The 10593-nt window shown below is 43.5% G+C and overlaps 1 protein-coding gene across 1 annotated transcript; it reads left to right on the top strand.

Moving 5' to 3' along the window:
- Nucleotides 1-12: 12 nt before the first annotated feature.
- fbxl22 (F-box and leucine-rich repeat protein 22) lies at nt 13-6519 on the top strand. The gene is made up of 2 exons (XM_035641655.2): nt 13-627; nt 3671-6519. The coding sequence occupies exons 1-2, from the start codon at nt 161-163 to the stop codon at nt 4017-4019; spliced, it is 816 nt and encodes a 271-aa protein (XP_035497548.1). The 5' UTR covers nt 13-160; the 3' UTR covers nt 4020-6519.
- Nucleotides 6520-10593: the final 4074 nt, after the last annotated feature.

The raw sequence follows: 10593 nt of genomic DNA on the forward strand, positions 1-10593 counted from the left end.
AGTGTAAACATCTGGCTCAGTCCACTGCTGGCAGCCTGTTGAGAGCCATGACAGATGGAAAGGGAGCGTATGGCTGAAACACTACCATCTTTGACTTTGCCGACAGTTGTCTTCCCAAAATAGCCCGGACTCCACGGCCTTATACGTGCAGGCCTCCAGCATGTGCCTGAGAAGGCATCATGTATCTAGGTCACACAATACAGGCTGCGGGCTCATTGTTAGTGCCTACCAGCAGGCCTATCACTGCCTCAGGGACGAGGGCCCTCTTTCTGTCTTGGCACGGCTCACCATGCACCTCACCCAGCTTAACCACGAGTGTCTCCTCCACCTTTTCTCTTTCCTGGACAAGGACAGCCGGAGGAGTTTGTCCCTCACCTGTAACCAGCTGCGCGAGATCTTCATGGACCCCTGTCTCTGGAACCTACTCCACTTCAGCTCCCCGTGTCAACTGAAGGGGGACAACTTTGTACTGGGACCCTCATTGCGCTACTTGACTATTTGCTGGTATTCCAGCCGGGTCCTGCAGGTGTGCAACATCGAGGACTGGCTGAAGACCTCGTTTCAGAGGGACATCTGCAGCAAACACGAGAGCCTGGTCAGCAGATTCTTGGCCCACGTCTGCCACACGTGAGTGTTTGTGTGGGCTTCTCCCCTGCTTTGTCATGTGTTTTACATTTTTAGACATTGGAAAGCAAACATGCTTTTTTTCTTTAAGTTCTTATTGGTTTTCTTGCGACCCCTCGGATTCACTTCCTGACCCGCTGTTGCGTTGGCAACCCCCAAGGTTGACAACAACAAAAACTGAAATCTCAAATGTGACCATATAACTGAATCATCCCATTTAGGTAAAAATGAGGAGTTTACATTTTTGGGGTTATACTACACTGACGACAGGTGTTCCTTGTAAGTCCCTGTCGCTGTTCACAAGACGATACGAAAATGCTTTCAGGAGCCTGAGGTTTCACTGTTTGGTGTTGCGCATTTATTTAAGAAAAAAATGGTCTTGAAAATTATTATGAATATTTGGTAAAATGTGTCTCGAGCACGATCACGCATTTTCTCTGAGTCATTCACATCCTCCTCAGGGGAAATAATTGTTTTTCTAGAGGAGGCACATGGCTTATTGGACCTGCCATGTTTAGCTGTAGGCGGCAGGAAACATAATCATTAAAAACAGATGGTGAATCCAGAGCTGGCTACAGACACAGAAAAATTACACATCTGTGAGACATAAGACTAATTCTATTAACTAACATAACTGTGGTCAGATATCGAATTATATCTATTGAATGATGGGACAGTTGGATTTGATAGATCACTGAAACTCTATTGGCTCTCGGCCTTGTGTGCGTGGCCCGGCTCGTGCAGGAATCAGCCCGGAGAGGCATAATGAGGCCTCTGGATAATGTCTTCCATGTAACCCGTAATAACTGTTGATGTGAGGGAGCCTGGCCACCACAGCTGGCCGGGACCAGGGAGCGGAAGAGAGGCTGGCTTATGGGTTCAGTGTACGACCCTGTGAGGATTTCCTGTATTGTGAAAATTGAGACGCAAGACACAAGAGCTGTGTGACCAGTCAAAACTAGAACCACCTACTTTGTCTGGGTCCTGTATCTCAACGGGCTAAAGGCACACTCACTGCATACTGATAAACCCTCCCAAACAGTCGCCGGGAGAGGAAAGCAAGTGCACGTGACAAAGTGGGAGGGGACATGGAGAAGCTGTGGGGGTGATAAAGAGTGATTTGGCTGCAGACCCTCCCAGTCAGCTGCAGACTGGAGATTTACACAAGCAGGTGGAGCCTACAATTGGCTCTTTGTTGCTGTTAGAGGAATGAACATGTGCGTCTGTCTCTGCCGGCCTCTTCCTGGATAAAAAGCCATGCAAACTCTGACGCCAGGCTCATGTCTGACTTGTTTTTTTTTTATCTCCATGGAAAAAAACTATAAACCCTAGCATGTCAGTGAACCCTTTTTATAGTGTATTTTTTCAGTGTGTTGCTCCTCTCATAGCAAGATGACTACAGTAAATCAATCATCTAGAACTCAATTATTTGATTTTAATTACCTTGAGGTCGCAGTATTAGAATTATGCAACAGGAACTGACACGCCATGTAGCGAGGGTTGGACAGTGGTTGGCACGAGAGGCTTTTATGGTTGAATATTTCTGAGCTGGTTCATTCCAAGAAGAGATGTGCATCATTTGAACAAATTGATGCATTTATACTTATAAAACGAGTGCCAGCACGTCTTGAGTGACCCTTTAGGTCACGAGTTACTTTTGTTCACAAAGTGCACACGGTGTCAGCCGACAGCTGCTCTTTAACATATTCACTGCTGATTTGAGATAGAACAAGTTTATCTAAACCTATTTAGCATGTTTGAGAGAAACCCTTCCACTTAACAAACCATAAGGAGCGGAATGTTAAATACATGTCTTAGTTCCTCTAAGAGTTCACTGGATAACTTTGATCAGACAGAATAACCATCAGGAAACCAAATAGCTCATTAGAGAGATGATTACAGGTTAGCTGTGTGGTGTTCTGCTCGTGCTCGGCTCAGACCAGACTGCCCTCAGAGCTGTGTGTGTTTAATGTGAACTGCATCATGTCTCAGAGTTCACACAGCAGACATTTCTGTAGCGCACAGTACAGACAGACAGACAGACATTAACAAGATGTGTGTGTGTGAGAAAATGAGGCAGACACAGACACACGTGCTCACGCACACACACACACACACACACACACACACACACACACACACACACACACACACACACACACACACACGTCTGCACAAAGCGAGGGGAGGAGCCATGAGAGGATGGATTATGTAACAAAGGTTGTATATCATGTTTACCTCCGCTCTGTGCCTCTGCTGGCTGTAGTTATTAAAAAGCGATTGAATCTCTAAATGCCACCAGCTTCGAGCTGTTGAATCACCCCTCTACAACCTTCTATTTTTTTTTTTTTACGGGGTGGGGGTTAATGTCAGTTCTTTGCAGTCACATCCGCTGTTGAAACCCCACATTGGCCTCATGCAACAATACAGCGGGGCACGTGGATCGACTGTGCTGTACATCCCATGTACAGAGGTTACTGGGGCAGCACCCTCCACACTTGAAGGCAACTGGAATACGTTTGGCTCACATGTGGCAAAGTGGTTAGATTATGTAAGTCTTTATGTAATCTGCATCAGTGAACGTGAATGACATGCCATTGCCATCAGAGAGTCTGACTGCCAGCTCTGTGCTGCCCGTCCGCCAGTAGGCTGCAGTGCACTTCCTGATACTGGGTGGAAACACGCAGTAAGCACGTGCATTTTCAAAGCAATGATACATTTTTAGAAGTAATTCCTGCGAAATTAAGCATGAGGAAAATAAGCCATTCATTTACAAGCTTTTTAAAGGGCAGACACGTGTAAACTCAGAGGGACAGTGTAAATATTAAACTGCTCTTTTGTTAAAGAAATCACGTTGCTACCTTTGTGTTTTTGTTATTTCTCATTCACCAATGTCTCTGGTCAGACCCTGAATCTAGGGCATGTGTCCCCCTCTGTCATGTCCTCCGGTGTGATGAGTAAAGATAACACAGAGCAGGTCTTGCACTGGTTCTACTCCATCACGTGTCATTGGTCGATGATGTTTCTGCTGCCGTCTGTGCCACAGGTGTCCCAACCTGCTCAAGCTCACCCTGTCTGGCTGTGGACACATCACTGACCAGGACGTGATCTCCGTGCTGCGGAGCTGCAGGAAGCTGCGCTGCCTCCACCTGGAGAACTGCGTCCGCATCACCGACCGCAGCCTGGAAGGTGTGGTGGCCCACGGAGACGGTCTGGAGGAGGTGACGGTGGACTTTTGCAGGAACATTACTCAGACGGGGCTGCAGACTGTCAGCGACAAGAGCCCTGGCATCCAGCTGAGCGCAGAGAGGAGCGCTGGTATGATCCCTGACAGCACGCCTGAGAAGAGAGAGCCACTTAGGAGGACGCTGCAGAAAGTCCTGCTGTTCTCCTGAGGGGAGAGCAGCTTCCCGTCACATCATTTAAGGACTTGTCTGTGTTCTGTTTTGCTTTTGAGTTTGTATTTGTACTTTTGATATCTTTTTATCCAGCAAATTATGTTGGATATGAATATTCCTTACGCATTTTTTTTAAGCCTTCTTTATTCCATGTTGTTCTAATCAGGGAGTATCACACAGACACACACACACATGGACAGACACTCATAACCAAGTCTTATATGTCACAGGAGGACTTATCAGTAACTGTAAACGTTTAAATGGTGGGTCTATATGATTTGATGCATCACTAGGGAAAATATGCTCATTCACTTTGTCACCAAGAGTTAGATGAGAAGACTGACTCCACTGTCGTGTCCGTGCAGTAAATGTGCTATAGCCAACAGCCAATCAGCTTTGCAATAGCTTAACTTAGCTCATCACGGACTGGAAACAGAGGGAAACAGCTAAGATAGGTTAGCTGTATCCAAAAGTAAAAACATAAATGAATCAACAAGCAGCACCTCTAACTCATTCGTCTATTACCACTTTATACAAAAGATAAACAAAAACAACTTGTTCTGCGTTTTATGAAGAGGAATGTGTTTTGGACTATTTCTTGGCAAGAAGCAGTTGCCAGGCAACCAGAATTCTTCCTGGTTAGTCTCCCTGTAAAACGACGAAACACGTTTTTTTTTAGTTTTTGCGTAAATGAAAAAAAAACGAAATATAACTTGTTTATATTTGAACCAGAGAACGAGTAGCTTGCTCCAGTTACATATGTACAATGCAGGTGTGAGGGTGGCGTCAATCATCTCAACTATGGCTATCAACTAGCATCGTAGTTGAATTAAAACATAACCTCCCCCTAGGGTGTTGTTGATCACCTCCACGGCACAAAAGAACGAAAGCCATGTGTCGACACTGTGTCTTCTCTCATGGTAAGACATGTCAGCGCTGAGAGGACGGCTTCTCCTCGGGGCAAAGTGGCCTGGTGCCTGAGCTCTGATTGGAATCGTGTTATATAAGACTGTGAGAAAGTAGGTTGATTAGGGGGGTGCGTCTCTCTGTAAATGCCATGTGACTGTTTTATTTGCCGACTGTTGCTGTAGAGCGCTCCACATCCTGTGACGTCTAAAGAATTACCATATGTTCTCACAAGGTCAACTTAATCAAGAATAAGCTTTTCCCCCCATTTGTGCAGGACGTGTGCTTTTATACTAATACTGTATGTGGCAGATTTACTGTGTGTTTCTATCTTTTTTTACTTATTTATTGGCTGAAAAATAGAAAGTCAACCATTTTGTGATGGACAGTTGGGTTTTTTCTGACTGTAAATTCGAAACTTCATATTCATAATAAACATACAGAAACTAGAAAACCTGTTATAGTTTTGAGATTCAAAATATTTGGAAAAGCTACTCTCATTCTATGATGTAGTTCAATATATGATAATGATAATAATTATTAAATAAGTTCATTTGGTGCTATAATTAAAAAACAAATACACACATAAATAAGTTTGACTCCTTGTAGAATAACTAATATGGGAAAATGAGCCATCAACAGTTCTATATGAAATATTATTGCAGTATTATTGCACTGATGATTGTTAATCAGCTTCATTATACCTAATATTTTTAATTCAATTTTTCTTTTATGAAGTACGTTGAAGGGTCATTTAACTCTTCCAAGTAAAACCAAAATTTTGCATACTGGGTTGATAGCTGAGAGTGGGAAACAATAGAATTAGATAGTCATAATATATTCATAATTTTTCTTCATGATCCCTCTCTGGGATCCTTATACTACTTTATATAGAAGGCTTACTGAAAACCATTGAACAGTACACAATGGTGACAAAGGAAAGCCCCCGAATGCGGGTTAGGAATGCTGGGTGCTGTTTTCCATTAACAGTAATGCTATTGCACTGAAACAGAGGCTACGGTTTATTATTCACTATCAAGAAACATGCCTTGGTTGCAAAGTGCTTGCCCGGATCGTCCATTGAGAGTTATGAGTTCCAGATGGGGAAACTGCCTAGGCACATCCGGATGGACTGAAACATTGTCAAAGCGCCACTGCTCGGCTTGCTTCTACTCGGGGCAGGTTCTCTTATGGTCCTGTGGTTTCAAAAGAAGACAGTCTTGACGGACCTGTTGCCCAGATGCATGTCCGTCACCATGTTTAGCTGTGCGAGGAAGCTGCGGCCTTTTTGCTGCCACACCAACACTGATGCGTGTAACATTGTATGACTCCTCATTCATGCAGCTCATTCATTATATCTGAATTGTGAATGAAGTATCCAAGCACAGCCTTTCTCTTCTTTTACAATCCAGGGAAAAGGAATGATTTGTACGAACGAACAAAAGGCAACCTTGTGTGTGAAAAGAGTGGCTACTATGTTGGACCCGGAGAGAAAGGCTCGCTCTGAGCTGGACAAGCACTTTCTGTGTGAATGATTTGATATTTAAATGATGCAATCTCCTGAATACATAATAAAGGAATCCCCAGTTTCTGACATCTATAACTTTTGATGAAATGCAAATGCTCTTTTATAAGAGCTTTACTGGTTCATTCGGCAGTAGAATTGTGTTCTTGTCTGCCTTATTTTGCTGTGAGGAAAGGATTGTTCATGGTGTAATATAAATTCTCCAAGATGAAATGTGGACCCCCACGTGTCTATGTCCACTATGTAATGTAAAGGGTCTAAAACGTGTTTAAGCAACGCTGCCCGAGTTGGAATAGATGGGCTTTGGCAGTGGGGACTAACTATGTCTTCAACAGACCACACTTTATAATTATATCCCTCCTTTATAAGAACAGTCTGCCAGAGGGTTCATGTAAAAAAAAGTGCTTGAGTTGAATATTATTCGAAGATGAAACATTTTATCTTTACGACTCTGCTTCGCAAAATATGTTTGGCCCGAGGGGTGTGTCACGAGGGGTGTGTCACCTAGAACATTTGAGGACAAAATAGAATCTAAAGTTCAAAGTAGAATAAAATGTTATCACTCATGGGACGTTACGGTGCACTTATTGAATAAACGTATTTAGCTCCATGACCAAACATGCGCCTCCAAGAACAGAGAAGGAACGATGCAGACTCCGAGCCCTCACGAGTCATATGGTCGATCAGATGACGTGTAAACAGCGAAACAATTCCATTCTGTGGTCCTAAAAGAAAGTCATGTAAAAAGCCAATTCCAAGCAATTGATTCAATTTGTCATTCCAGCTCCATTAGAATAACAAATTTCTTCTTTTTTTTTTTTTTTCTGCCGGTGGAAACCGCTTACTCTAGAATCATTCTGATTAGCTGCTTAGCTCTCAACAAGAGGCACCACATGCAGAGATGAGACACTGGAATATGAATCACAAACAACAGAAGTGTATATTTTCATATTTTATTTGCTAGTGAAATTACTTTGCACCAGTGCTATGATGACACAACACCCCATCATCTCATTCACTAATGATCTCACACACACAAACACACACACACACACACACACACACACACAAAAGTGGGGTTTAAAGTTGGGGTTGGGGTCAACACGATTCAGACTTTGAAGTCGATCAGATGAACGGTTGTCAGGAAAATAGAAGGGTGGACAAACTGAAAGATAGAAAGAAAAAGAAAGAAAGAACGAAATACTGATGGATTTATCAGAAGGATTATAGTTCACTTCCTGACAGGTGACAGAAGAGAAGGATAATCACAAGAGGTTGCGGGTTTTTCTATTTGTATGAAGCCAATTGGAAAAGTTTTCTCTCTCGACTCATTTGACACTCAAATGATTCTGTTTATTTGAGTTCTTCGGCTTTCACCGAACCACGTCAATGTTAAACTGGTGGGAATGATCCTGTGCACTCACTGTAGTTTTTAACAGCTTCTCTACAACTGTGTCTCATTAGAGAGTTTCACTGTTTTTCAACGGAGAACTTTAAAAGACTACTTCTCCAATTTAGCATAGCAATGCTGTCACACGCTCCAGTTTTTTTCTTTAAAGGGATCAAACTGGATGCAGCAGAATCCAGATTTTATTTGCATGCATTTTGTCAAAAACAGGGCACCTACCGCACGCTACCTACATTTCACAATGTGATATGCTGGTAGCAGCTAATATAGCCTTGAGCTCCCAGCTCTAGGCAGAGATGAAGAGTGGGCTACAGAGATGAGTGGGCAGCAGAGATGAAGAGTGGGCTGCAGAGATGAGTGGGCAGCAGAGATGAAGAGTGGGCTGCAGAGGCCTGAGCTGCAGAGGCAACAGAAAACTTTCGTGCCCCTAGTGGTTCAAGGTGGTATTACTGTTTGGTCACTGTCTTAAAGCCGCCAGTAAGGACGCAGATACTTTTCCTCAGAGCTCCCGAGGAAGTTGTCAACACCACTTTGGAGATAACGGAGGAGAAGAAAGAAGTTTGAACACGGAAGCTCCTAGTTTGTTTCCTGGTTCCTCGGCAGCATTATCATCGTGGCTGACTAAATGCCAGCAGCCTGCTGTTTTTGTCAATGCGGCTGTTCCATCGTCTGCCATTTCCATCACTGGGGGCATAGATACCGGGAGAACGCTGTTTTCTTCCGTGTTACACAATGGGTGACGCAGTTCCTTTGAGCAATAAATCAAGTCGTCATTTTTCCATGAAAATCGCGTCCCGGTGGCCAACAGAATAACATGGTGAAGCAAGACTCATAGGGGAACAATATAAGTGCAGATGGTGTCGTTTTTCTATCACTATTACACTGTGCGATCAGTTTTAAGGTCATAATGACAAGTTTAAGCCAAAAAGTTGTCTGTTTATATATACTCTACATATATACATTGTTGGGGGGGGGCAACATATAGTCTGCATCCTGCCATTAGCAGAGCAGATTTACCATACAACATGTAGAGTAGATCCTCTCAGGATGACGGCAGGCAAAGAATCCGGCCTGTTATCTAAAGGATTCATGCTGCTGTCGAGCTGGTAGCGAAGGCCTTTCCCCTGTGTGAAACATGAGCTGAGGAAGACAGGATGCTGGCAGGAATAGAGGGCGGGGGGAATGAGGCAATTGAGGTAAGAGGCGAGGGGTAGATATCTGACCCCTGTAACCCAACATCAGCAGTTTCCTCACGGCCTTATAAGGTCAGCCATTGGAGGCATTTCCAGTATCCACTGATTACTCACCCGTGGACAGGAGGAGGGGGTGTCGAGGCCCTCGATAGAGGAAAAGGAGGAAGTTGGTGCTTTTTGTCTCTCTTTCATTTATTTATTTTGTTGTTTGAGCCAGACTGAGAGTGGGACTCGGTTGATGTCGTTCACTGCAGAGACGACATCTGAGCTGTGTGTGATATCAGTCACCGTCACTAATCAGTAACTGCTACTTTTTACGACCTAAAGCTTCATGTCGTAAGAGTCTGGGGTATGTAGGCTGTAACATAAAACTCTTGAATGGCGATGAATAATGCAGTCTAGACAGTGGACGCATCTGTCATCTCCTCTTTTATGGGACAGGGCTTAAAGAGGTTGTAAATTCTCAAGTTCCTGCCTCTATTATCACACATAAATATTCATGTGAGCATGAATATGATCCCTTATTATTGTAGTTTTGTAAGATTATTCCAAAGATAAAGTCCTGTATTACCATATTCCTATTTCCTAAGCGATGCAGTGTAACAGGTACATTTATTCTAGTACCAAACTTATAGTTTAGAGTATTTTCATTTTAAGTATTGAGTTTTACTTTAGATGAACACAGGACTTTTACTTCTTCCACCACTTTTATTTCTCTAACTAGTTTTTTAATCACAATGTAGATGTATTTGAACGATTTATATTTGGATGTGCCCACATGAACATGGAATTCAGATACATTGTGTCTAGGTAAGAGACACATTAGGTGACGAATCTGAGATGTCTGTTCAGGACTCCCTGTTAGAGTGTGATTAGAAAACACTTCCCCGTAAGGCATCTTACATTTTCAGCGCTTGTTGCATCTGTGTACCTCAATGCTTCTATGTGCTACCATGCACCTGCTTGAGTAGGTGGGAGTCTGTCCTCAGGGCCCAGCGCAGAGGGGTCGTTTTAATAATGTAGCAGTGCTTTGACGCCCCCCTCTTGTCCTGGGATACTTAATTCTTCATATTCCTCACTAGAGTAACACAAAAGTTCCTTGAGGCCTCAGGGCTTTGGTGGCTCTGCGTCTGCCTTGTGATTATAAAGCCACAGTTTTGAATTATTTTGGGGGCTGTAGTCTTTAGCTATGTGAACACACACACACACACACACACATATATCTATATCCTGGATTTTTATGATGTTTTAAATTCAGGGGACGTACACAAATTCAAGTATTACATAAGAGTTAGGATTTGTCTCCTCTTCTACACACCCAAATTCATATTGTGTGAGATATAGAAATGAGATGGCTCAATAGGAGATGGAATAAAAAAGGAAGAGGGATGATGCAGAGCAGAATCCTTCCAGGAGAGTGGAGGGCTGGCTCAAGGACACACGGGAAGAGACATTGTTTGTGTCAACATGAAACACCCCCCCCCCCCCCCCCCCCCAAAAAAAATGGAGAGAAATGGCTTCGCCACACAGACAGAGGTT

Source organism: Scophthalmus maximus, chromosome 7, assembly GCF_022379125.1.
Source record: "Scophthalmus maximus strain ysfricsl-2021 chromosome 7, ASM2237912v1, whole genome shotgun sequence".
Taxonomy (NCBI): Eukaryota; Metazoa; Chordata; class Actinopteri; order Pleuronectiformes; family Scophthalmidae; genus Scophthalmus; species Scophthalmus maximus.

Coding starts and splice junctions, on each gene's coding strand:
- fbxl22 (XM_035641655.2), top strand. CDS start 161: ATGTGCCTGAGAAGGCATCATGTATCTAGGTCACACAATACAGGCTGC. Junction 628..3,670: donor TTGGCCCACGTCTGCCACAC/GTGAGTGTTTGT, acceptor TCTGTGCCACAG/GTGTCCCAACCTGCTCAAGC.